Below are 27,198 nucleotides of genomic sequence, written 5' to 3' on the forward strand. Positions count from 1 at the left end.
CCCCTGGCAACCACTGATCTTTTTGTTGTCTCTGTAAGATTTGCCTTCTCCTGGATGTCAAGTGTCATAGTTGGAATCAAAGAATATGTAGCCTTTCCAGATGGGCTTCTTTCACTTAGTAATATGCATTTATAGGTCTTCCATATCTTTTTGTGGACGGATAGCTATTTTTTTTAATTTTGGTATAAAAAACACATATAAAATTTGCCATCTTAACCATTTTAAATATACAGTTCTAGTATTAAGTATATTTACACTGTTGTGAAACAGATCTCCAGAACTGAAACTCTACACCCACTGAACAACTTCTCTTTGGCCCCTACCCCAGCCTCTTGTAATCATTTTACTTTCCATATCTATGAATTTGACTACTTTAAATACCTCATATAAATGGAATCATACATTATTTGTCCTTCTGTAAATGGTTTATTTCATTTAGCATAATGTCCTTAAGGTTCATTCATACTGTAGCATGTGACAGGGTTTCCTTTTTCAGACTGAAAAATATTTCATTGAATGTGTATACCACGTTTTGTTTTGTTTTGTTTTTTGGCTGTGTTGGGTCTTTGCTGCTGTGCGCGGGCTTTCTCTAGTTGCAGCGAGCGGGGGCTACTCTTTGTTGCGGTGCATGGGCTTCTCGTTGCGGTGGCTTTTCTTGTTGCGGAGCACAGGCTTCAGTAGTTGCAGCACGCAGGCTCAGTAGTTGTAGAATACGGGCCCTAGAGTGTGTGGGCTTCAGTAGTTGTGGCGCATGGGCTCTAGGGTGCGCAGGCTTCAGTATTGTGGCATGTGGGCTCAGTAGTGTGGCTCTCGGGCTCTAGAGTGCAGGCTCAGTAGTTGTGGCGCACGGGCTTAGTTGCTTCGTGGCATGTGGGATCTTCCTGGACCAGAGATCAAACCCGTGTCCCCTGCATTGGCAGGCGGATTCTTAACCACTGTACCACCAGGGAAGTCCCATGTTTTGTTTATCCATTCATCTGTCAGTGGACACTTGGGTTGCCTCTGTGTCTTGGGTATCGTGAATAATGCTGCTGCGAACATGGGTGTGCAAATATTTCTTTGTGACCCTATTTTCAGTTCTTTTGGGTTTATACCCAGAGTTGCTGAATCATATGATAATTCTATTTTTAATTTTTTGAGGAACTGCTAGACTGTTTTCCATAGCATCTGTACCATTCTATGTTCCCACCACCATGCACAAGGATTCCAACTTTCCACACCCTCACCAACACTTGTTATATTCCAGATTTTTTGATAGTAGCCATTCTGTCGGGTGTGAGGTGATATCTTACTATAATTTTCATTTGCATTTCTCTGAGGATTAGTGATGTTAAACATCTTTTCACTTGCTTGTTGGCCATTTGTGTATCTATGGGAAAATGTCTATTCACGTTCTTCGCTCATTTTTAGTTGGTTTATTTGATTTTTCATTTTTGAGTAATATAAGTTCTTTATATGCTCTGGATATTTATTCCTTATAAGATAGATGATGTGAAAATATTTTCTCCCATTCTGTAGGTTGTCTTTTTACTCTGTTGTGGTCTTTGATAAACAAAAGTTAAGTTTTACGTAGTCTCATTTGTCTATTTTTGCTTTTCTCTGTGCTTTGTTATCATATTTAAGAAATCATTACCGGGCTTCCCTGGTGGCACAGTGCTTAAGAATCCGCTTGCCAATTCAGGGGACACGGGTTCGAGCACTAGTCTGGGAAGATCCCACATGCCACGGAGCAGCTAAACCCGTGCACCACAACTACTGAGCCTGTGCTCTAGAGCCTGTGAGCCACAACTCCTGAAGCCTGGGAGCCTAGAGCCCGTGCTCTGCAACAAGAGAAGCCACCACAATGAGAAACCTGCGCACCACAACTAGAAGATGCCTGTGCACAGCAACAAAGACCCAATGCAGGCAAAAATAAATAAAATAAATAAATAAATAAAATTCTTAAAAAAGAAAGAAATCATTACCAAATTCAATGTCATGAAGTTTTTCCCCTATGTTTTCTTCTTGGAGTTTTATGGTTTGGGGTCTGAGCTATTTATTTTTTTTATCGTTGAACAATATTCCATTGTATGAATGTACCACAGTTTATTTATTCATTCACTTACTGAGGAACTTCTTGGCTGCTTCCAGTTTTTTGCAAGTGCTATAAACATTTATGTGGATATAAGTTTTTAACTTATTTGGGTAAATACTTAGGATATTAGGTAAATACAGTTGCTGAATCATGTAGTAAGAGTTTTTTTTTTTCTTTAAAGCTTTGTAAGAAACTGCCAGACTGTCTTCTAAAGTGGCCTTAATCATTTTGCATTCCCACCAGAAGTGTGAATGAGAGTTCCTGTTGCTCCGCATCCTCACCAGTATTTGGTGTTGTCAGTTTTTTTTTTTTTTTTTTGCGGTATGTGGGCCTCTCACTGTTGTGGCCTTTCCCGTTGTGGAGCACGGGCTCTGGATGCGCAGGCTCAGCGGCCATGGCTCACGGGCCCAGCCGCTCCGCGGAATGTGGGATCTTCCCAGACCGGGGCACGCGGCATGTGGGATCTTCCCAGACCGGGGCACGAACCCGTGTCTCCTACATCGGCAGGTGGACTCTCAACCACTGCGCCACCAGGGAAGCCCTGGTATTGTCAGTTTTTTGAAATTTAGGCATTCTAGTAGGTTTGTAGTGGTAGCTTATTGTTGTTTTAATTTACAGTTCCTTAATGAGATACAGTGTTAAGCATCTTTTCATGTTTTCAATTTTCTTCTGTGTATCTTTTTTGGTGAGGTGTCCATTCTGATCTCTTGCCTATTTTTAAATTTTTTTTTCTTAGTTTTAAGTGTTCTTTGTGTTTTTTGGATATAAGTTCTTTCTCAGATATGTGCTTTGCAAATGTTTTCTCCCAGTCTGTGGCATGTCTTTATTTTCTTAACAGTGTCTTTTGCAGACCAGTAGTTTATAATTTTAATGAAGTCCAATTTATCAGTTTTTTCTTTCATAGGTCACACTTTTGGTATTGTATCTAATAGGTCATTGCCAAACCCAAGGTCACCTAGGTTTTCTCATATGCTATCTTCTAGAGGTTTTATAATAAAGGTTTGTGTTTTTATGTTTAAGACTATGATCCAGGGCTTCCCTGGTGGCGCAGTGGTTGAGAGTCCGCCTGCCGATGCAGGGGACACGGGTTTGTGCCCCGGTCTGGGAAGATCCCACATGCCGCGGAGCGGCTGGGCCTGTGAGCCATGGCCGCTGAGCCTGCACATCTGGAGCCTGTGCTCCGCAATGGGAGAGGCCACAACAGTGAGAGGCCTGCGTACCGCAAAAAAAAAAAAAAAGACTATGATCCATTTTTAGTTGATTTTTGTGAAAGATGTAAAGTCTGTGTCTAGATTCATTTCTTTGCATGTGGATGCCCAGTTGTTCCAGCACCATTTGTTGAAAAGACTGTCTTTGCTCCATTGTATTGCCTTTGCTCCCTTGTCGAAGATCAGCTGGCTGTAGTTAAGGGGGTCTTCCTCTGGGCTCTCTGTTCTGTTCCATTGATCTATTTGTCTGTCTTTGTGCAGATCCACAGCGTCCTGATTACTGTAGCTTTAGAATATAGCCGGGAAGCAGCAGTCCTCCACCTTTGTTCTTCTCCTTTATTTTGTGTTGACGATTCTGAGTCTTTTGCCTCTCCACATAAGCTTCATAATCAGTTTGTCGCTATTCACAAAACTTGTTGGGATGTTCATTGGGATTGTATTGAATCTATAAGTCAAGTTGGGAAGAGCTGATATCTTGACAATATTGAGTATTCCTAACTGTGAACGTGGAATATCTCTGCATTTGTTTAATTCTGTGATTTCTTTCAGCGGTTTTGTAGTATTCCTCATGTAGATCTTATACGTATTTTGTTAGTTTTTTTTTTTGGCTGTGCCGTGTGGCATGCAGGGTCTTAGTTCCCCGACCAGGGATTGAACCTGCGCCCCCTGCAGTGGAAGCATGGAGTCTTAACCACTGGACCACCAGGGAAGTCCCATTTTGTTAGATTTCTAGCTAAGTATTTCATTTTTGTGGGGTGCTGATGTAAATGGTATTGTGTTTTTAATTTCAAATTCCAATTGTTCATTGCTGGTTGATTGTTTTTTGAAATAAGAAAATATGAATCTGTGCTGATCGGGAAAAAGTGGAGCTGTACTAAGATGTAAAAAGGAAAAGCTGATCACCCCTCACCTGCCTCACCCCTGGTGCCAGCATTAAAACATGGCCCGTGCCTGTCAAGACCTTTCTCCTTACTCAGCAGACTTGCAAAACATACAGGAATGTGGTCAGACAAATGGAGTTTTTTACTTTTACCACAGTAGAATCACACCACACCGCGTAACTCTGCATCTTCCTTTTTGCAGTTAACAATTTATCATGGCCAAGCCTGTAAATAGTCAATGGATACAGATTCCGCCTCCTCTCCCCCAGTTCTTTATGCATGTACATTTGTGTACACTTTCACACTCACACACGCAGAGAGATTATTCCACAGAAAGAAAGCTGTTTATATAAGGTATGGGCATTTTGTTTTGGTATTTTTTTTCTTCTTTTTTCGTCTGTTCCCATCCCCACCCTCAGTCAGGTATTCTGAACCAGTAACTGTGTGCTGAGTGATAGATGGATGTGCAAGCTTGCTGTCCTGGTTAGATGCCAAGTTAAGTGTAGAAATTATGTTGTCCTGTGAGCCCCTCTAGGCTGGGCTGAGCACAGGGCCGGACACATGTGTAGCGGCTGGGAACCTAGAGTTTGGTTCTGGTCCTCAGTTTCTCCATCTGTGAAGGGGTCATGGTGATAGCACGGCTTCATAAGGTGGTTGGAAAGATAGGGTGAGATCATGCGTGTCACATAGTAGGTGCTCCGGAAATGTGAACTCTTGTCACAGTCTTTGTTGTGGGTGATGGGCTGGAAAGGGGGCCTGCCCCCTGCTGTGAGAAGGAGGAACTGGGCTGGGGAGGGGTCGCCTGGTGCCTGATGCTCAACCTGTGTACTGGGTGTGGGACCATCAGAGCCTAGGGGTGGGGGAGATAGGCCCCCTCTCAGAGGACCTCCCCGGCCTAATTGTGCTGTTTTCTCCTCTCTGCTTTTCCAGGACAAGCAGTTGCGCATCTTTGACCCCAGAGCCAAGCCCGAGGCCTCCCAGGTGAGTTGTGTGGGCAGCGGAGCTGGATTGAGGCCCCAGCGGCTTCAGCAGGCACGGGCAAGGGCAGCTCAGCCTCTGACACACAGATTCTGCCACGCCCCGTGCCCCTGGCCGAGGCCTGGCGGGTACGTGGGGGTCACCTGGGAGGTGGCTCAAGGCTCTTTCTGGGAAGCATGTTCTGGGTCTTGGGAGGATCCAGCTTTGATCACAGGGTGGGGGCAGCCAGGCCGCCCACAGTCCTTCGGTGGAAGCATCCTGTGGCTTCAGGAAGCTAATTTGAGATTCCAACTTCCTCTCCTTTGAAACCCTCATCTCTACCCACCTTTCCTGGTACGGTCAGCGGAGGCCAGCCACAGAGGAGCCAAGAAGACTCAGCCCCCACCCTCTGCACCCCTCCAGGCCCTGGTGCTGGGGGGCCTGCCTGATCTGTGGGCCCCGGGCGCTGAGCGGGTTCGGTTTGTGTCTGGCTGTGCATGGGTGCATGTGGCCCTTTGAGTTCCAAACGAGGAGGCCAGGCGATGGGTTCATGCTGCAGGCATTGAGCCACTGGGGACTCGTTCATTCATTTGAGAACAACTTGGTGCCAGGCATAGAATGTTCTGTGGTGAACGAGACAGATACGGGGCAATTGCTGGGGGGCTCCTCTTGCTGGAGTGATTTAGTGCTTCCCTGAGGAGCTGGCTTGGGGCTGAGGCCTGAGTGCTGCTGTGGACTGCCTGGGGCGGACTGAGCTTGTCCTAGGAGCCTGAGTCAGGGGCTTGTCACCTGTGCTTTGGGAGCCATTAGAGTTATAAGCCAACAGTGAAATGAGCGGATTTACATTTTTAAAAATTCTTCTAGAAGCTGAGGAGCCTTCTTTCCTGAGGAAGGTGCAGTTCAGGGTTCTGCTGCCAGCTCGTGGGCAGAGCTCCCCAGCGAGGCCCCAGGCCCAGCAGAGATGCCTCATCTCCATTTCTAGGACTTGTTCCCCACCCGGGGTCAAGGGTAATCCACCAGTCTAAACCCAAGCAGTAGTAGCGCACACAGACACACACACACGCAGACACACACAGACACACACACACACACACACCTCCCCTTCATACAGCCAATTGCAGCTCTTTCCCAGGGCAGTGCAGTCAGCTCCACCTCTGACTGGCTGAAGACCAAGAGGAGGCCCCATCCTGGCAGGTGAACCAAGCCCAGCAGAAGTGGCTTTAGCTCCACCCTGGCCTTGCTTCCTCGAGGCTGGGTCTTGGTTCCTTGGTGTCGTCGCCCCTTGGCTGTGGTGGAGCTATATGAGCCTCAGGGCAGCGTGAGCAGTGGGCCTCACTGTAGCTTTCTGTGTTAAATAACCTTCAGTCTTTGCCTGGAAAGGGGCCCCAGGCTCAGCTCGAGGAGGGAGACTGAGGCCTTCTCCCCGCAACTTTCTCAGGTCACCCTCTCCTCCCCAGGGTCCAGGCCACAGCGCCCGGCACCTCCATTCCTGCCCCAGCTAGGCAGTGCCTCTGGCCAGCTCATCCAGCTGAACCCTTTCCTCCTTTCTCTCCTCCTCCTCCAGCAACTGGGGGCAGTCATGGTGCTGAGGTAGAGATGCAATGGCTGCCGTCCAAGGGCTCCAAGTTCAGAGAAGAGGGAGGGAGCCCCCCTGAAGGGGGTTTCTGGGCCGAGGAGACCCGGGAAGAGCGTGGGTGGCTCCCACCCCCTCCTAGCTCCTGGGACGCTGCCTGTGCTTGGCCGCTTATGCGGGGGCAGCAGGACCTGGAATGCTGCCCTCTGCCTGGCCCTGCCCCCCACTTCCGCCAGGGCATCTGGCCCACACCTGGCTTCTATTAAGAAAACTGCTGCTGGCAGCCAGGGTCGGTGTGAACCGAGGGGCCAGCTCGGGGGAGAGGCCTTTTGGGAGTGCCTTCTTCTGAGATCCTCCTTCCCCACTGGAGGGGGTACTGGTGGGGGTTGGGGAAGAAGGCACTGCCCTCCCTCCAGCTTCTGCCCTCCCTGCCCCACTGGCTGTCCCCATGGCCTGGGGGCTGGGCAGGGAGGCCTGGGGAGTCCTCCCTCCACTGTCTTTTTTGGGCCCTTCCTCTGGAGACTGGAGCTTGGAGCAGGGGATGCTTGGGCGGCTCCCTCCTGTTCACACCCTCTGCTTTGTTTTTAGGTTGCATTTATGACGGGTTATTATGTCCCAGGCTCTTGGCACGCACAATCTCCTTCCACTCTCCTGACCATCCTGTAAAGTCAGTCCTTTGGTTATTTTTTCCCCCAGGGTTTCACAGCTGAGTGGCAGAGGCAGGTTCGGTCCATCTGACTCCGGAGCCCCAGGCCTCTCCTGCCCCTTCACTGTGCCAGAGCCCCAGTGGGGGTGGCCGAGGCCCTGAAGCCATGGCCGTGCCAGGGAAGTAGAAGCCACAGCTGAGGGGGTACCCAGGGGTGGTGAGCTTTGACAGGCTGGTCCAGGGCAGGAGGGGGCCAGAGGACCTCTGGCGTGGACAGGCGGAACTGCTCCTTCCGACCACCCCGTGTCAGACAGGCCTGGGGGGCCAGCATCTGCGGCCCAGGACTGAGCCTGGCTGAGGAGGGGTGTGGGTGAGTGATGGGGGTCTTACCACCGGAGAAGGTCCCCTCACCTTAGGAAGGAGCCCAGGGCCGCTCTTCCAGTCGCCCTGCCCCACACAGGAAGCGTTGCTGTGGCGACAGAGGGGGGATTTGGCTTCACTGCAGCTGGAATGCTGGGTATGCGCCTGCTCCTGGCGCCCCTGTACTGGGCAGGCGCGGCCTGGCCTCAGCCCCTCCTGTTCTCTCCTTGGGGCCAGGTGTGGGGGAGACATGGGGGTATCGAGGGGCTTCTCCACCTAGCTGCCTGTAAGAGGGAAACCCCAAGGCCTGGCCTGCAGGCTCGGGATCACCATCAGCGGCTTCCTATGACAGGGCTCAGGTTCGGGTGGCAGGGTGCCTGGGTCCCAACTGCAGCCTCCCCTCTACCCCAGGAGAATGAGAATCCGGGGATTTGGAGGGAGGGCTCCTCCTCCCCGAGTCCCACTGAGGTCAGCAAAAAACTTGCCATTTTTGAAACTGAAAGTCACTCCAGTGATCTGGGGATAGAGGAATGGGGAGGGGGTCCTTGGCCTCCCCTCCAAGTTGCTGGGGCTTCCTCTGACCCCTGGGGCAGACTGAGCTGGGTGTGCCCATGTTGGGTGCACTGGGCTCAGCCTAAGCTCTGACCTTGTCTCCACCTCCTGGGTGCCATGTCCTCTGAGACCCGAGGTGAGAGTGGAGAGCTGTGGGGCGAGCAGGACTCGCCAGCCCACAATGCCCTGCCCATCACTGCCTGGTTCCCCCAGTGTGAACTCGTCCAGGGAGGATTGCTGGAGACCCGAGGTGCCTGGGGGCAGCCAGCATCCTGGGCTCCTCCTGGTCTGGGCTCTGCTGCCTTCTGGCTGTGCCTGTCTCCTTGCCTGTCCTCCATCAGCTCCTCTTGTGCAGACAGAGAACAGTAACGGTTGGTGTAGGTGGCTGTCCTACTGGGTGACTTGGGGCAGATGGCTTCCTCTCTCTGGGCCTCTGGTTTCTCTGTGTGTGAAATAGGAAGGTGGAGACACGGGCCAAAGAATGTTCCATCCAAACCTGTGCCTCTGGATGAAAAATGCTCCCTCGCTGTCCATAGGCCCTGTAGACCCTGCTCCGCCGCCTCCTCTCCCCCGACCCCGCTGCCAGCTGTGCCGGCCTCTTCGCTCTCCGAGACCCCGACTCTTCACAGATGCTGGTCCCCACCACTGGCTCACGCCTGCCAATCCTTCACATCTTAAGTGTTACCCTAAATCCACTGCCCTCAATTATACTCTATTGTACCCTGTTACCATCCTTCTAAAAAATGCACATTGATGTGTGCCGGACACAACCCTGAGCGCTTCGCCCTCCACAGTGGGTCCATCATGGTGCTCTTTGTGTGGGTCAGGACACTGAGGCACATCCTGGGACGAGGCTGTTGGTGGCTTGGCTTTCACCCAGCCAGTCTGACTCCAAAGCTCGCACCCCTAACCCCCCACTTACAGCAACTCGCTGACATAGTTATTTCTGTTTGGTTCACATCTGCCTTTCAACCTGTACGTTCTATGAGTTTGCGGACCCTTTCTGTTTTGTTGACCATGTCTCCAGTGCCTAGTGTCACATGCAACTCAAATATTCATATTATGAAAGAACAAGTGAGTGAGCAGCCCTGCTTCACCCCGGACGTGACCATCCATCTGAGATGTGTTCGGCCCCACTGCCAGCTCCCAGCAGAGTACCTGGCCAGGAGGAGGCCTGCACGGCTGTTGAATGAATGAATGGTGTGCTAATGTAGTGCGAGCCGTCTGGTGCTCCTTACATGGGATGTTTGCACACCGATGAGAGGGCGAGAGCCCATGTGACACTTCTGATTGACCCTGGGGTGTTGGTGGCAGAGCTGACCCTTGCCCTGACCCCACAGCCCGTCTTGCGTAAAGAGAGGGATGTTGGGCCCTAGTTCTCAGGCTCCAGCCCTGACTTCCTGTGCCGACTACAGCTGGGTGGGAAGGAAGCAGTGAGAAAAGCCCCTTGAATGACACGGAGCCGTTTCCGATGGTCTCCCACGCTGGGGTCGGCTTCCGCGGGCTGGGGAGGGGGCGCGGGGCCAGCTCCTCACAGCCGCCTGGCTCCCTCATTCATTCCCAAGGAGATCGTGGGAAGCTGGGAGGAAGCTGGCCACAGTTCGGGGTGAGCTAATTTTGGTAACAGGGTCTTTGGTCTCAGGCTCCAGGGGCCAGGGTGACTGGGAGGGAGCTGTTTGCATTTCCTCTGGCCCCCTCAGCTCCCCCCTGCTTGGGCCCGGGGGACAGGGCCGCCTGCGGTTTGAACTCATCTCTCCTCCCAGGGGCCCAGCAAACCTTCCTGCTGGCAGCTCCAGTACCACGGGAGGGCCAAGAGGGGCACTCTTCTGCCCTCTCCAGGGACTGTTCCCCATGCTTGGCACCAGACCCTCTCCCTGGCCCCCTGGCAGCGTCAAGAGGCAACAGTAATACTCGTAATCCCTCGATTTGCACGGCGCTTTGTGGCTGGCCTGTTCCTATCACATGTGGTCTCAGTTGATCCTCGCGACAGTCCTGGGAAGTAGGCAGCCCAGGCCATGAGCAAGGAAAATGAAGTTCCGAGAGGGCACTGGGGTCCTCAGAGCCCGAGGATGGTGACCAGCAGCCAAGTGCCTCCCCCTGGACACCTGCAGAGGCAAGGACGTGCCGCCGTCCTGAGCCCCATCACCGCAGCAAGAGGGGCCTGGCCATGAGCAGAACAGCCCGACAGGCCCCTTACAAGGAGGGAGACTGAGCCCAAGCTTCGTGGCCAAGTAGGCCCTCTGGGTGCAGAGCTGTCCCCAGCTGACCCCTCCTGCCCTCTGGAGGGCTCTCAGGTGGGTGCCCCCCCCACCAAGGAGGCCCCCAAGGCTCAACTCAGTGCCATCTTTTTCCTCCTCCAGAGCACGTGGGCCCATGAGAACAGCAGGGATGGCCGGCTGGTGTGGACAGGCATCCAGGAGCACCTTGTGTCCACCGGTTTCAACAAGGTAGGTCTCCTCCCAGAGGAGTAGGGCATCCACACCAAGAGGGCGGGGACGAGGCCCACTGGGAGGGGGGGCTGGGGCCAGCTCCAGACCCGTCCATATACGGCCCTGTGTGCAGCCGGGTCTCAGAGCCCCAGGGGACCAACGGCTGTTGAAAACGGGCAGATTCCATCTGCAATAGCTAAGCCTGACCCTGGGAACTGCGGTGGGCCCCCCCAGGGACCAGAGTCCACAGAGGGAACCGCCCCTTGTCCCTTGTCACCTAAGGGTTCTTAAAGGGGCAGGACATGAAAACCCAAACTCTCCCTCCCTGGCATGACTTACCGCCCCCCCCACCGAATGCTCTGCTCTGGGGCGAGTGCTCCCGTGCCAGGCTGTGTCCTTAGTCCCTGGGTTCCGGGCTGGGCCCCTCTGAGCCCCTCTTTGCCCCCTCCCTGCAGATGCATGAGCGTGAAGTGAAGCTCTGGGACACCCGGCTCTTCTCCAGCGCCTGCACCTCCCTCACCCTGGACACCTCTCCCAGGTAGGAGTGGCTGGCGTGTTGGAATGGCTGGGGGCGTTGAGGGCCCAGTGATGTCTGTAAGTGCACACTGCTGGTTGTGGGGCAGGCTTCTGCCCGGGGGCTTGTGCTGGTGTGTTTTGGCATTTGGGGAGGGGACTGTGACTCGGCGGTGCGGGGACAGGGAGTCTGGGGATGCGCTTGATTTTGCTGTGAGTGTTCTGGTGGAGCCAAAGACTGAAGAAACTGAGGCTACGATCATGAGGTGGCCGCGGGGTGACGTGGGGTCAGGTGGGCTGGCAGGTCTGGAGGCTCCAGTGCAGGACGGAGGCAGGCCTCGGACCTGCAATTTCTGTGATACCTCAGCCCTGGCCACATGCTTGTCACTGGTGGTCCTGGGCGGGTTGGGGGGTGCAGGCAGCCTGGAGGTACAAGTGCACCTCATCCTTCCACCCTCCTGGAAGCGTGTGCAAGAGGGTTTATGGTGGTGCCCCACGGGGTCCTGGCCCAGCCAGCTCTGTGCAGGGGCAACCCACACACCAGGATGCCCGCTGAGGAGATGAGGTACAGGAGGCTGGAGGACTGCAGCCCGGCTGGTGCAGGAGGTGGTGAGACCTGGTTCCTGTTCAGCTGTGACTCTTGGGGCGGCTTGCTGAACATCCCACCCAGGCAGGGACCTGGGAGGTCAGAGCCAGGATGGGGCCTTGGTCCTTGGATATCCATTCAGCCCCTTCCTCTTCCATTTTACAACTAGGGAAACTGAGTCATAGAGGGCGTGGTGACCTGTCCAGGCTCTGGGAGCAGTGAGGGCCGTGTCTGGGGCACGCAGGGCTGAGTGCTGTAAGAGCTCCTGCCAGGGCAACCCCGCTGAGAGCCCCCAGAGAAGGGGAAACCATCAGGGTGGCACTCCCATCCTGTCTCACAACCCAGGGAAAGCCTGGGGTGCTGAAAAGGCCCAATTTGCAGATGAAGGAGGCAAGGCTGAGTGAGATCCCATAGCAGTAGGTGTGAGGCCTCTGTCTGCTCTTGGCCCTGGGGATACAGCGGGATGTTACCAGGGTCCCCCTGCGCTGGAGGAATCAGGGACCCCAGGCCTTCTGGCTTCATGTCCAGCAACCCCTCCCCCAGCCCTCATGCTGCACTGATATCTTGTCCTCCACGCCTACCCAGGCCAGACAGCCCCTTCCCTATGGGGCCCCCCAGCAGAGGGAGGGAACTGGCCCAGCCTGGAAAAGGGAGCCAGCACTACCAGCAAATGCTCCTCTCCCCACCACTTCCTGCCTTCCAGGCTCCGCCCCATCTGTGCTGGCCCCACCCCCACCCCAGGAGCAGCCCCTGCCCAGCCCCAGTGTGGCCCCTGGGGGAGTTAACGATGCCCAGACCCCATGGTGCCACTGGCCAAGGCTGACCCTGTAATTATAGCAGTTAAGAATAGCCTCACAGGGCCAGCGAGGCCTGGAATTTCTCAAATCACTCCCAGATGGGCGGCCAGGCCAGTGTCCCGCCCCCTTCATCCCCCAGTCCTGGCCACTGCCCCACTGGGCCCACGCCCTTGGCAAAGGAGCTGGGACTCTCCAGCCCTCTACAAAGCTGGTGGATGCCAGGGATGCGTGCCAGCCTCCAGGCTGGCCTGAGAGGTGGTGGGTCCCCTACCCCCAGGCTCCCCAGAAGCCAGAACCCCTCAGAAGCCCCCTGGGGTGTTGGGGGCTGCTGAGTGAACTGGACTGAAGGTAGGAAGTGTGCAGGGTGTCAGCTGTGGGCACGGCATGGGTCTCCACCGCACCCGCTCAGTTTCTTTTCTATTTTACAGATTTTCCATCTCCATTTGGGCAGAACAGTATGAACTCTTATAAGAGCTATAGGGGGCCAGGGGTCAGGCACATGCCCCTCCCCATCCTCTCCCAGGGAGGACCCAGGGCCCCACCCTCCCAGGGGCCTCTGTCTCTGCTCCCATCTGTGCCCTTCCCCTGCTCATCTGTGTTGTTTGTGGAGCATACCTCCCCATGTGGGACGCGCAGGGCAGCAGGTCCTATCTGTAAAGCTGGGCTCGGGCAGCAGGTCCACAGATGGCTGCCCTGTATTTCCTGTGCTGGGTGGAGGTGGGGGGTTACCGGCAGGGCCTGGGCTAACGGAGCAGCTCGTGCTCCGGTCCAGGAGACACAGAAACACCACCACCTGTCTCGGGTGCCCTGCTCCTGGGCTGGGTGAATGGTCAACAGTATCGGCCCTGAGCTGAAGGCAGATGGAGATTTTTCTCCACACGTTACCAAAGAATAAAAGCTGAAGCCAGAGAAATCGATCTTCTTTTGAGGTCGCCCTGGCAGCAAGCCTCACAGGGTCGACGCTGGGAGTCTGTTCTGCTTCTTCACACTGAGGTGTCCACCTCTGGCCAGAGGCACTGGCCCTGCATCCCAGCGAGTTCCCTGGAGGTTGGGAACCCCCTCCCTGCCTGCCTTCTGCGGTTCTCAGTAGCCCCTCCCCTCTCCTGGAGGGCCAAGCCCTCCCCGCAAGGCTGGTACCCCCACCTCCTGGGCCAGGGAGCAGGTGTTGGGATCCGTCCCTGCCTGCTGTGAGCAAGCTGCTGTCTTACCGTTTCCGGCCTGTGATTCTCTTCTGTAGAGGGATCACTGGACGTGAAATGGGAGCATGTGTAGCCTGCGTGGCACAGGGCCTGTGGCAGCGAGGCCAGCAGTTGGGGGCTGGCGTCTCCCCACAGCAGGATCACCCTGGGTAGTGGCTGTATCTTGGCTCGGTCCCCGACTCATTCCCTGGCCCTCTCTTCGTCCCCCGGCCCCTCATCTGATGGGATGCCCGAAGACCTTTTCTGGGAGGGCTGGCGTGAGCGCTCAGGCCCCTTTCTGTGGGCCCCACCACTCACCCCGCCCCTGCGGCCCCACTAGCCAGGTTTAGCTTTGCAGCGAAAACATTCATTCAGCAGCCACTGTGTTTAGCAGCAGCCCATAGACCCACAATGGCCCCTTTGACGGGGCCGCCGAAGGGGAGGGCAGGCCTCGCCAGAGCCATTCCCCTAATGGGACCCAGGCCCATAGGAAATCCACCTGGGCTGCTGCCTCCGCTGCCTCAGGAAGAAGGGGCCCCACCCAGGCCCGCTGCCACCACTCTCTGCCCACCATGACCCACCTCCTCCCTTCTCATGCCAGAACCCTCAGCAGCCGATAATTGAATCCAGAGCCTCGTGTGGCCGGGCCTGACTCTGCACTGACATCAACGCCCAGAACCGCAGGGCCTGCTCCCCAGGCCTGGCTGGGCTGCCTCCTTCCCGCCAGGGTGAGGCTGGGGGCCAGGGGCCATGACCCATGCAGGGAGATGGGCATGGGGCCGCAGGGAGGCTCGCTCTAGCCTTTGCAGGGCCTCTCTGGCTCCAGGGGCACCTCCCTTTGTGCCACAGGGTAATAGGAAAAGGTGCTGGGCGCATGTGTCTGTCACTGTTCCTAAGCTCCCAGCACCTGGTCCAGGCCAGGGCTGTGCATAGCATCCCTGGGGGCCCTGCCCCCACCTTGGCCTGTGGCTTCCTGGAAAACACTCCCACTTCCGGGGTTTCTGGAAAGCCTGGGTACTTTACTCAAGTGCAGAGAGTAAAGGGGCATCACAGGGCCACCTGCCCCTAACAGCCCTGGCTCAGTCCCTGCCTCCTCACCCAGCAAAGAGCTCCTGCCATTCAGGATCTGTGCTGCTCCTCTACCAAGGCCCTTTCTCTGTAGCTAGAGCAGGAGGCTGGGAGCAAGGTCTTGCAGCCTGAGCCCATGCAGAGGGGCCACAGGACTGCAGGAAGGGCTGGGCCGTGTGTGCCATCTGGTCCAGGACCATCCATGGTCCTGGAGCAGGACATGGCTCAAGGCACCTCCTCCACAGAGGAAGGCAGGCAGTGAACTGCTCATCAGACCCATCTCTGAGGAGGGACCCTTGGGGGTCATCTTGGCCTGCGTCTGCCATGAGCGTCTCCCCAGCCTCTCCCAGGAGCCCTGCAGCTCCTGCTGGCAGAAGACTGGGCCTGGGAAGGGTAAGGCTGCCCTAACCGTTCCTCTACCCGGAGGTTGAAGTGGCCCCTTTCCTATCCCTGCTCCCTCCTGGTTCCCAGTCTCACTGGGAGGCTGGTCCAGGCACCTCAGTCGAGCGGACGGAGCAGACACAACCCAGGGCAGGACAGCCTAGGGCATGCTGACTAGGGCCTGGTGCCTGCTGGGGAGAGGGGTCCCTGGCCCCAGCTTCCCCACAGAGAGGGCTGTCCCTTTAGGCTGACCCTGTGAGCCCCCACCCTCCCTTAGTCCAGCCCAGATACCCTGGGGCCATGCCTGAGAAACATGCTTGTTTCTTTTCATCTTTTATTTTTCTTACAAAAGGCTTTCATATCATCATTTGTCTTACAAAAACCAAAGTCCTTGTCTCTGAGTTTGAAAAACATTTTCCCAGAATAAATGGGAAAGGATCTTTTATAAATATATTTTAAAAAACAAAAGCAAAACTTGTTCCTAAAGCATCTTTCTTTCCAGTTTCTTTTGTTCCTTCACTTTCTGGGGCTGAGGCAGTCTCACCCACCCCATCCCCAGTCCCACTCTCCCTCTGCTCTCTTTTCTGGGGGCTTCCTTCACTGGCCCCCAGAGTCTCCTTGGGGTGGGGGGCTTGGCAGCCCGGGCCTGTGTTACCAGCACACGGCAGGGCCCGCCCCACCCCAGAGGTTGCATGTTGCAGAAGACGGGGCTGACGCCATCCTCTAGGCACTCAGGCGGGGGGTAGGGGGACCTTAGAGGTTATCACCTGGGTCCCAGCTTCTTACAGATGAGGAGACCAAGGTCCAGAGACGGGCAGGGACTTGCTGTGGTCACACAGCCCCGGTCCTGACATGTCCTCATCGTACAGATCTGAGAACTTCCTTGATCTGGCAGCAGGAGGGCCCTGGCCAGTCCCAGTGGGGCCGAGAGCCTGGCCCCGACCGTCCATCACTCCCAGGCTTAGATGTAGGGCTTAGCTGGGAGGGACCCCTGGGGGCCAGGCCCCGAGTAGCCCATGAGCGGCACCTCACACTCAGGCCCGGCAGGCGGGACCTCCCCACCACCCTCAGTCGCCTTGGGGCCTGGCTCCAAGGGGGCCTTCACCCCCTCCAGCTCCAGGGGCCCGGCCCCTGGCCCCACTTGCCCTTTGCCCTGAGCCACAGCTGCCGCGGCCCGCCCCCGCCGCACACAGAAGGCCGCCCCCACAGCAGCCAGCACGGCCAGGAGCACGGCGGCCAGGGCGGGCGCAATCAGGAGTGGCAGGTTGCCCTCTCGGGCCTGGGTGACTGGGGCGTGGTTGGAGCGGACTGCCGGGGGCGTGCGGGCCTCCCCACAGGCCTCCTCGCTCTCAGGTACCCTCCCGGCCCCCAGGGGCCGGACGCAGATGGAGTAGGTGGCGTTGGGCCGCAGCTGGGTGACCGTGTACTCTGCGAGTGAGGCCGGCAGCCGCAGTGTCACCGGCCGTTTGTCGGGACCCGACAGGTTGCGGTAGGTGAGGCGGAGGCTCCTGAGCTGCACGGTGCTGCCCTGCAGGTAGCGCTGCAGTCCCACCCGCAGGGAGGTGGGGCTAGCGGGCTCAATGCCAAGGGGCAGGGGCTGGGGTGGCTGCATGGTGGCCGGGGCAGGGCTGGGCCTCGGCCCTGGCCTCACCCGGCTCTCACAGTACAGGCCCGTGAAGCCCTCAGGACACAGGCATTCCAGGTGGCCCCGCGCCCCCAGGTGGCAGGTGCCCCCACTGAGGCAGATGGATGCCGGGCAGTCCTGGGGCTGGGGGGCAGGACCCATGGTGGGCGGGGCAGGGGGCAGTCGGCTCAGGGCCTCAGTGGTTGGCTCCGTGGGGCTGAGCCAGGTGGGAGCCATGCTGGAAGGTGGGGCTGTGGGCGCCCACACCGTGGGCCTCATGGTGGGCACCGTGGCTGTGGTGGTGGTGGCCGGGCAGCCAAAGTCGGCGTAGTCAAGGTCCAGGAGCAGCCGGCCGGCGTTCTTGGGTGGAAAGTGGCAGCGTGTCTCCTCGGGGCTGGCCAGCGCCACACGGCTCTCCCGCACCCAGGGGCCGAACCAGCTCAGGGGGCACACGCAGTTGAAGGGGTTGCGGGCAGCTGCCAGGAGCCGCAGGCGGGGAAAGAGGACCGAGAGCTCGTGCGGCAGGGCCTGCAGGCTCAGGTTGCTCAGGTCCAGCTCCTGCAGGGCTGCCAGGCCGGCCAGGTCCTCGGGCCGCAGCTGGGCGATGCGGGTGTTGCCTGCCAGCCGCAGGCGCGTCAGGCCCCGCAGGCCCCGGATGGCGGGCGGCGCGAGCTCCAGCTGGTTGTCGGCCACGTCCAGGTCGTGGAGGTTGCGCAGGCGGCCAAAGAGCCCCTCGTCCAGCCGCTGCAGCCCCAGGCCGGCCAGCCGCAGCGCCTCCACGTTGGCGGTGTCCAGGATGCCAGGCTCCAGGGCTGGGAGGCTGTTGTGGCTGAGGTCAAGCAGCAGCAGGCGTGGCAGGTGCAGCGGGGGCAGCGCCCGCAGCTCATTGTCCTGCAGTTTGAGCTCCAGTAGGTGGTCGAGCGCGTCAAAGGCGCCGGGCTGGATGTGGTGGATGCGGTTCTTGCCCAGGTAGAGGCGCTCCAGGCGCCGCAGGCCACGGAAGGTCTCGTTGGTGATTTCCCGAAGCCTATTGGCAGTCAGGTCCAGGTTGCTGAGGTTGACCAGTGGCTGGAAGACCCCACCAGGCAGGCTGGCAATCTGGTTCTGTGACAGGTCCAGGAGCTGCAGGCCCGGCAGGCCGGCAAAGCTGCCCGCGTCGAGTGTGGTGATGCCATTCTCAAAGATGTACAGGCCCACCGTGTCGGGCGGCACGTCGAGAGGCACGGTGGTCCCCTGGCGGGCGGTGCAGAAGACTGTCTGTGGCTGGTTGCACTGGCAGCCGGATGGGCAACCCCGCACCCTGGGCTCCAGGGCCAGCAGCAGCAGCAGCAGCGGCAGCAACAGGGGCGGGGGTGTCTTGGAGCGCATCTTCTGGTCCCTGGGAGCAGAGAGGAAAGCGGGAGACCCTGAGTCAGGGGCCCCAGGGGACAGCCACTCCAGGAAGGACCGGGAAGGGAATTCCCAGCCCCCTTCTCCACTCCCCGCCCCCAAACCCAACAGCATACAGTAGTTATGAGTCAGGTCCCTAGTGCCCTGGCTGGGTTCCTGTCCCTGCCCTGTCACTTCTTCGCTATGTGACTTTGAGCAATCACATGACCTTGTTATGATATCAGTTGCTACTTCCTGCGCTGACACCAGGGTTCGGTGGGCTGATGCACACAGAGGGGGGCCTGGCCCCCAAACACTCAGTGACCACAAATAACCCCCTTCTCCTTAACTCCAGCCCTTTGGCCTCTCTGTGGCTCAGAGAGAACACGTGGTCAAAAAACATCAGACTCTGTGCCCTCCCCCTAAACCACCCCAAAAATCTCTGCTGAGGTGGACAGCGAAGGAGGGAGAATGGTGGGTTCTGGAGCGGCAGCCCCTCCCGCAGCATCTGGGAGAGACCAGGCAGGCAGGCGGCCGAGCATGTAAGTAGAGAAGCTGCCTGCCCTGGGCCACTGGACGCTGCCGCCGCACTCTGAGTCCTCTGAATGAGGAGAGACCACAGCAGGAAGACTTCACGGGGAAACTCTGGGATTGGTGTTTTTCCACTTGTGAAGTCAGACCTGCCTAGGACATGGCCAGCAGGAGAGTTCCCCGGGGAGGCAGAGGAGGGCTGGAGCCCTTGGCAGGTGTCCCTGCTGTGGGAAGGGGGGAGGCAGGGAACCTTGGTCTTCAGATCCCCCATCACTGAGCCACGATGAAAGAACTAGAGGTGAGGGGCCCCCAGCCTCCCTGGGCTGACCCAGGTCTCAGGTTGGGGGACGTTGGTTGTGTGGTGGCCCCGGAGGCAGTGTCAAGCCTGGAAACGCTTCGCAGATCATATCCTCTATCGTTTCTTGGGAATCCACGCTAGGCCAAGCCCTGAGCAAGAGGAGCAGCAGCCCTTCCCACGTGCCCGCAGCACTGAACGTCTACAGTCTTCTCGTTTAGTCCCCCAGCAGCCACTCCAGGTGGAAGCTGTTCTCCTCACTCCCAGATGACAGGAGAAGAGGCTCCTGGAGGTGCAGTGACTTGCTGCTTTTGCACTCCCGGAAAATCTGAGCCAGAGCCCAGGTCCTTAACCACATCCAGGTGTGGCTGGGCCTGCCCTCCTGATGTGGGGCCCAGTCCTGCCCAGGTGGGGGTGGCTCCCCCAGCCGCACCAGGCTCCCACTCGTAGCTGGAACTGCCCGAGACAGGATAGGGCCACAGCATGGGCCCCCCTTCACTCAGGCTCCTGCGGGCAGCCCGGAGGCCACCCCAGCAGCGGTCCCCACACTGTGGTTCCCTAAAGTCCCCGAGAGGCCCGCATGCCTCCCCTCCAGGTGCCTCCTACTCTCACAAGGGCCTTTTGTGCTGGGGCTCAGCCTCCCCTTCCCCCACGCTGGCCAGCCATCCAGCCACACAGGTAGCGTGGCCCCCTACGCAGCCCATGTTCTGCCCAATGCCGTCGATCGGGCTGCCCCTCCCCAAGGATGTGGGCTCCTGGAACGTGAGGCGGAGGAGGGGCAGGTGGTCCCCAGGAGGCCACTATGGTGTTGGGCCAGCTCTGACTAAAAGCTCATCACCAGGTTGGGCCTGCCTAGGCCCTGCCCACCTGCAGGGTCTCCTCTGCCCCTCACTAGTTAACACTGATGACTGCCCTTCAGAGGCCAGCTAGGGAGGCCTTCCCTGACCCCAGCCAGTGCCGCCTGCTCTGCTCTCTAGATTCTGCTGTACCCTCCCTGAGGGGAGGCCCTGTTTTTGCTCCCTGTATCCCAGAGCCCATCTTTTGCTGAGTGAATGGCAGAGGAGCATCTTGCACTCAGCCTCAGATGAACCTCAGCCAGAACCCGGGAGGCCTCGTGTGCCCCCAGCCCTGCCGGCGCCATTCCCAGGGGGCTGTGTGTGCCACACCTGGCCTCCTTCCCTGTGGGGACCCGCTCCACCCTCCCTGACTCAGAAGGCGGCGGGTATGGCCTGGCCTCCAGATGTGGGCTGTGAGCAACCCCCACCCCCTCATGCACCTGGGGGGTGAGCTGCCTCCCCCTGAGTTAACCCTCCTGGTGGGGGTGGGGGTGGCAGGCAGGGTCAGGAAGGGCACAGCCAGGCTCTGGGGTGGGAGGGGACCTTACACTTGGCCAGCCTGGCCACCCCTACAGCTTCAGCTCCCCTGAGCCTTATAAAAGATCACAGTTAAAAGCTCACACTCCAGTCAGGCAGCCCTGGGCCAGGGGCACCCGAACTGTGAGGCCACAGACAGCAGCTTTCTCTCAGTTTCCTCATCGTCCACCTGGGCATTCCAGAATGGACACCTCCCAGGATTGGGAGCACTTAGCTCCGAGGAGCCAGGTATGTGGTCCTTAGGGGCCTGGGATGCTTACTGGGGGGTGTTTCCCATTCTGCATTGATGAGGGGACCAGCATGGGCTCTGAGCTTCACCTGTAGTCTGCTGGCCCTTTAATCAGTAAAGTCATCAAGGGGGAAGGAGGCAGGAACACCGGGGGTCTGTCTGGCCACAGAGGCAATCTGGGTAAGCTGATGGAGAGTGGGCGTTGGGTCAGAACAAGAGCAGCTGGCATTCTGGGCTGGGGAGACCCCAGTAGGCAGCAGCTACCCTGCTTCCAGTCCACAGGATGCAGGGATGAGTGCCTCTGCCTGAGCCCCATTCCACCTGTCCAGCAATGAGCTGGCACTGGGGCTTGGGAAAATGGCAAGCTGTGGGCTGTCAGCTCCAGGGGGCTCTGCCACCAAGAACAGATCAGAGAGCCCCCAGAGGGGACCCAGAGGGCACTGACTGACTGGAGGGGGCCGGTGACATGGCAGCAGGAGACCAGCTCTGACCCTAAATAGCTTCCCAGATCCTTTCTCACCTGTGGGCTTTTTTTCTTAGCAGCCCTGCTTCACTTTCTGGAGTTCTGAGCACGTGTTGTGGTTCTGTGTTGTTCTGTTTGTTTTAAATGGGGAAGTTCTTTTAACAAGTTCTGGGAGCGATTCCGCCTGTCTGGGTGCGTGCTGGTGTGTGTGTGCATTGGGGGTGGGAGTGTCTCGTTGGGGTCATGGCTGCCCTGGCCCTTGCAATTTCAGCAGCCCTGAAGGACCAGGGGCCTGGGCTTTGATATCTGATCTGCTGACTCGAGGCAGGGAGGTGGGCCCTTTCCCTCTGCAAAGGGTGTGGGGAGAGTTCTGGAGGTAGCCCTGGGATTTGGAGGGGGGGAGTAGAGGCAGGAGGGCAGAGTGTCCAGGGCCTCCCCTCCACTTGGACTCGCCTTGGCCTGGCCCCACCACAAGGGCCCTCTAGGGGACAGTGCTGGGATGGGGCTTTGGGGTCTGACTGCCTGCATTTGCACCCTGGCTGCATGATAGCCTGGCCACAGCCCTTAGCCTCAGTTCCCATCTGTGAAGTGGGGGAGGCTGGATACAGCGCCTGAGTCTCAGGGCTTGTTTAGTTTGTATTTGGAGGACATTCTAGATGGTCAGTAAACACTACCTAGTGAGGGTGTCACCCATAAAACCTGAGTCTTGCCCTCCGCATGCATGGGGTGAGGATGCCATGGTGTGAGAGGGGCTTCACGCAGATTTAGGCACAGACAGGAGGCCCCCTGGGCTCAGGGTAAGGCCTCTACGCAAAGGCTGCCCTCCATCCTCAGGCGTGGAAAAACAGGAGAAGCTAGAGAGAACAGCCTGGGGGGTGGGAGGAAGGTGCCTTTAGTTCTAGAAGGGGGTGGGGGGAAGTGAGCTGTCCTTTGGCCGGCAGTTCAGCATGTGATGGGGGAGGAGGGGGAGCAGAAGGAGGGGCTCAGTGAGTAACGACATCATCATTTCAGCTCTCAGGGGGACCCAGAGTGTCCCCACCCACCCCCAAGTGTGGGACACCTGGAGGCACCCACTCATAGGCCCTGGATCAGGCAGGGACTGGCAAGTGAGTGGAACCCCGGGCCTTCGGGTGACCACATGAGACCGCAGGCTGGAGCATCTCCTGTGCCTGGCCAGCGGGGAACAGGAATGGGCAAACAGAAGCAGGCACACGTCCCTTTCCGTACCCAATACTGCGGAGTGGGTACAGGGGTCTGGAGCTGCAGATCTGACCCCACAGCTCTGGGCCTCTGGCTCCCAGTGCCGGCCCGCCAGGGTGAAGCACTGCCGGCCAGGCCTGGCAGCAGCCCAGCCCAGGAGTCTGCCAACCCCCCAGGCAGGCGGGACCATGCCGGCAGCCAGGACAGTTGGCTCCAGTTTCGCTGACGTGTCTGAGGAGGCTCCAGGCCCGGGCTGGGTCCACCATTCTCCCCATCCCTGGGGAGAAGCAGCCCTTGGCCCAGCAGGTTGGGGTCTCTATCCTGGGCCCTCATGGAAGGGGCCAAGGGGGCTGAGCCTCAGGTTCCTCGGAGATAGCCCTCTTGGGGGGTGGTCCTAGCCCTGCCTTTTGATTAAGCCCTGCCCTTTGACTGGTGGTGGGGGTACCCACCAGTCTTGGCGTCTCTGCTTTACTTACTCCATCACCACCCCCAGCGGGTTCTACTCACGCTATGGTAAGTCCTGACACTCCACACCATGAACTCATCCGGGCTTCCCTTCCGTCTCCCACCTATAGGGCTTCTCAACTCCAGCTGCACATCAAAATCACCAAGAAGCTTTAGAAAGTTCCTAATGCTCACACCACACCCTCCCCCGGCCAATTAAATAAGAATTTCTGGGGTGAGACCCAGGCAGAGTTGTGTTTTAGCGAAGCTGCTTGGGTGGGTCTCCTGTATAGCCAGGCCTCAGATCCTGGGGCAGAATATTGCCAAGGGGGATAGTCTGTACGTCAGCCCGTCTCCCTGTCCAGGGAAGAGTCTAGATCCCTGAGCAGGTATGGCCAGCTGGCAGCACCAGAAGAGCAGGAGCTGGACCTCCTCCCCCTTCCCCACTCCATGGCAGGAGCTGCCTGGCCCCAGGTGGGTGTCTTCTGTGGCACTGTGGGTGACTTGGGAGCTGCTAGACCTGTCAGCTCAGGGCAGGGAGACCAGTGACTAAGGCCAGTCCCTGGCTCAAGTGAGCCCTCAGGGTGGCAGGACATGCCTTCTCAGCAGAGGTGCCACTCTGCTGGAAGAGGACACCTGCTGCCCCAGGAGCTATGTGGTGGCTGCGGCCCAACTTGAAATGGGCTGGTCCAGATGCCACCGTCAGCACGTGCAGTTGTGATGCCACTGGGGCTGGGCTCAGACATGGGGCTTGCTCACTGCCCTGTCCCCACCCAGGGCCAAGCACCCGTCAACTAAGGCCCTAACTCTGCAATTAAACCTGAATTTACCAGAGGAAGACCTTAGTCACCAAGGGAGGCCACCAGCCCCAAGCCGGCTGGGCCCAGGCTGTCTGGGGCCTAGACAGGGTCTGAGAAGGAGGTAGCCCCAGAGGGGTCTTGCCCTTCTCATTCCATCATGCCCAGGGTCTCGGTTACCCTGCAGCAAAGGAGGCCCTTCCTGGGGCCTGTGAGATGATCGGTGGGCAGGTGGGGTTGATTAGGGGAGCCACAAGTCTGCCTCTCACCTCTCACTGCTGCCCACCCAGGCCCAGGGCCAGGGGGGCCCCAGTGGCCATCCCAGCCTCAGCCTCTTCTCAGTGCAGGCTAGCTCTCTCCTTCCTCCTTAATTAAATCTCTCAGGCAGCCTCTGAGGAATGTGAGAGCCTTATTGCGTTCCCTGGGAGGAGGCGGGTTGGGGCCCTTCCCCACCTTGGAGAAGAACTGGCCCCTCGCCTGTTCCCACCCCCCAATCCTAAGGTGGCCCAAGGGAGTCTGCTCCAGCCTCCTCATACCCAGGGAGGGTGGAATGAGGAAAAGCGGGGGAGGCCGGCGGGTCTGGCCGGCCAGGCGGCCCAGCCAGCTGAGGGAAAGCAATCCGGCTGACTCTGGAATGTGGAAACTGATAAAAGGAAGAAGGCTGAGCCCCCGCCCACCCTCAGCACACCCCTGCCCGCCCCCAAACACAGCCCTGCTCTGGTCACGCGCGCGCAGACACATGCCCACGCCAGACACACGCCCACTGGGCTGTGCTTTGGGACACACACGCATACACACGCCCTCCCCCTTCTCCAAGAACTCTCAAATTCCACAGCAGTGAGGGGAGCTGGTTTTCTTGGCAGTGCGGAGCCTTGGGCTCCCTGGCCCAGGGAGGGGACTCTGAGGGGGGCTCCGGGAGGGATCACTAACCCTGTTAAGTGGCATTGCTGTCCTTCCCATGAGCTCAGGGCCTGCCAGTGGTCAGGGATACTTCTGTGGACAGAGGCTCACCCAGCCTTCTCTCTGGCCACCAGGGGAACTGGCTGGCTGGCCTACTGAGGTGGGAGCTGCCTCCAGGGCCCAGCTGAGACCCTGCTGTCCTGATCCCAGGAACTGCTACCCACTTAAAAGCCCCCACAAGGACTCAACTCTTTACCTGGGACTTGTCCTAGCTCACCCAGGACTGTAGTGGAGGTGTCAGGAATGGGAGCCAGGAGCTGGATGCATCCCCTGCCCAGGGCATCTCCCTGGGGGCGTTTGCCAGAGGGGACTGCCTGGCGAGAGCACTGGTCTGGGCACTGTCTGAGGGGATTCTCATGTTGAACCCCTCCTCCTCCATGTCCAGGGTCTGGAGAGAGTGGTGCCATTCCAGCAAATACCCTGGGACACCAGCCCCCACCTGCTCACTGGTCCCAGGTAGTTGTTTCACTGAAACATGAGGCCAGGGGAGGTGGGGACAGGCAGTGCCCGGGCCCCCAGCCTGGCACGCGTGTGCTCATCCTCCCTCCCTGGGCCCAGGAGAGGCCAGATAATGGTCTGGAGGGAATCCAGCTGGGCTGCTCATTACCAGAGCCCTCTTCCTGCCTCTGACACTGTTTACAGAAGCTCCAGGGGCTGATTCCCCTGGGAGAAGACAGCAAACTCAGGGGACTACTCTCCCATCCCCCACACTGCCTGCCTTAGCCCTGTTGGGCCTTGCCAATAGCTGGGCCTGCTGACCCCACTTGGAGGTCACCCACCCAGCCACCCCTCTTTGCCCCCAACGCCCAAAGTCCAGCCTAGTGGGAAGGGACCTTGAGATTTAGTTCAGTCCCCCAGCCCTATAAGCTCTTGGTCTGGGGAGGGGGCTCTGGGTCCTGGTGCCACGCCCCAGAGCCTCACCTGTCCTTGGTGCAGAAGGCAAGCAGAGGGACCCTCAGGGTCACTTCCTCCTTCCCACCTTTCACACTCCAGCCCTTGGCCCCAGCGGGAGAGGTAGTCAGCTACCCTGGTGTGGTAATCGTTAACAAATGGGGGTGAGGCAGAATGGCTGGCACTAATCAGCTGGCCTGCCAGTGACCACAGGGGACCTCGGCAGCCCTCAGGCTGCAGTGCTGCCAGCCCAGGGACACAAAAGACTAGGCTGGCTCCAGGCCATTGGGTTCACAGCCTGAGCAAAGCCCCTTCCCTGGCAGGGGCAGAGATGGGGCACCCTGATACCTGGAGTACAACCCAGTCAGCCAAGGTCTGTACCCCATTTCAAGGGCTGCATGCCTGTGGGCCCCTTGCTCTGCCCTGAGTGACAGATCCCTCAGGACGGACCCCAGGCCGTCGATCTGCACAGGGGGACAGGGGTTAGGGGTATTCATGCCCAGAACCAGTGTCACTCCAGGAGGTAAAAGTAACCCAAGACTCTGGCTTGGCCATCCCCTCAAAGGGGTTTGTTTCATAAAACTGGTCATGCCGGAGGGCCCAGCCGTGGGAGGAGGGAGGGGGTGTTTATTTTGTCTGCTTGCAGCCCCGCGGGCCGGTGAGCCGCGTACTCGCGCGTGCGCGCACCCCGGCTGTGGAGCTGTCGGAGCCCGAGGACTGCCAGATAAGGGGGCGGGCCGGGGGCGAACGGTGCCCGCCCGCCGTGCGTCCCCGAGTTGATCCAGTTGATCGTGCAGGACTGGGGGCCGCGTGCCCGCCCTGAATGCATGTGCGCGCGGCGGAGGTCGGGGGGGTCCGCGCGCGTGATCGGCGCGTGTGCACAGCCCGTCCCCTGTTCCCGCCCGCAGCCCCCCAGCCCGGTAGACACTCACCGGGCGGCGGCGGCGGCGGCGGCGGGAGCCGGGCGGGACGGGCCGCGGCCTCAGTGCTTCCTGGCCCGGAGGCCGGAGGGGTCCTGGGTCCTGAGGTCTTGAGGTGCCGAGGCAGCCGCGTCCGCGTCTCCCCGCCCCAAGGCTTGGGCTGCGGAGTCGGCTCGCGGGAGGCGGGTTCAGTCTTAAGAGTCTGGGGGCGTGGCCGCCATGGGCGGGGGGTGTGGCTGTTCCCTATTGGCCGAGGTGGGGCCGACGGAGACCCGCCTCTCCTCTGCTGAAAGGGTCATTCGGCCAAGACGCCAGGTCCTCACCCCGCCAACTCCCGACCAGGCGGGCAAGAGAGACCTTGCTTGGCTCCGTCGGGAGTCAGGAGTCCTGCGGTCCAGTCTGGTCTGCCACTAGTTTGTAATATGACCCTGGCAGATCCCTTTTTCCCTGTGAAGAAGCGAGCGAATAATGAGTGAGACCAAGCATCCCAAACCTGGATGCCTGTGACATAGCAGGCAGGTGATAAAAACTCGAGGAACGGACCCCAGAGCCTGTGGAGACCTGGGGAGGGGAGACTCAGTAGCTATGACCTGTCCCAGTCTGCCAGAGCTTCAGGTTTTACAGAAGAAACTGCAAATCTGGATATTTTATGTGAAATCTTTCCGTGTTGTTCTTGGTAGCTAATCCCAATTTCAGAAACTCCTGGCTAGGCCACACACACAGATCCCTTCTGAGAGCCTCATAAGTACAACCTCTAATGCCAAATCTGAGTCCTGGGGTCGTTTTGCTGTGAGCACCTCTGGACCACTTTCCTCATGTCTTAGATGAAGGGAGCAACACCCAGGAAGGGGACATGATAGACTACCCACAGTTACCGGCAGCTTCAAGGCCAGAATGTGC

General features: G+C 58.3%; 2 protein-coding genes across 3 annotated transcripts in view; one reads left to right on the plus strand and one right to left on the minus strand.

Moving 5' to 3' along the window:
- Positions 1-27,198, plus strand: part of CORO7 (coronin 7) — a 57,809-nt gene that overhangs the window by 17,802 nt on the left and 12,809 nt on the right. For both annotated transcript variants that reach the window (XR_009559076.1, XM_030883809.2), the window contains exons 7-9: positions 5,094-5,144; positions 10,612-10,698; positions 11,136-11,218. Coding sequence is in view for 1 of the 2 variants with exons in the window: in XM_030883809.2 (XP_030739669.2) it covers positions 5,094-5,144; positions 10,612-10,698; positions 11,136-11,218 (221 nt within the window). In the remaining variant the exon portion in view is untranslated. The remainder of the gene's footprint in view (positions 1-5,093; positions 5,145-10,611; positions 10,699-11,135; positions 11,219-27,198) is intronic.
- VASN (vasorin) lies at positions 15,541-26,477 on the minus strand. Its single transcript, XM_030883811.2, has 2 exons — positions 26,311-26,477; positions 15,541-18,205 (listed from the first exon to the last, which is right to left on the minus strand). The coding sequence occupies exon 2, from the start codon at positions 18,193-18,195 to the stop codon at positions 16,165-16,167; it is 2,031 nt and encodes a 676-aa protein (XP_030739671.1). The 5' UTR covers positions 18,196-18,205; positions 26,311-26,477; the 3' UTR covers positions 15,541-16,164.

The sequence above is a fragment of the Globicephala melas genome, chromosome 15, assembly GCF_963455315.2.
Source record: "Globicephala melas chromosome 15, mGloMel1.2, whole genome shotgun sequence".
In the NCBI taxonomy this organism is placed as follows: domain Eukaryota; kingdom Metazoa; phylum Chordata; class Mammalia; order Artiodactyla; family Delphinidae; genus Globicephala; species Globicephala melas.

Coding starts and splice junctions, on each gene's coding strand:
- VASN (XM_030883811.2), bottom strand. CDS start 18,195: ATGCGCTCCAAGACACCCCCGCCCCTGTTGCTGCCGCTGCTGCTGCTG.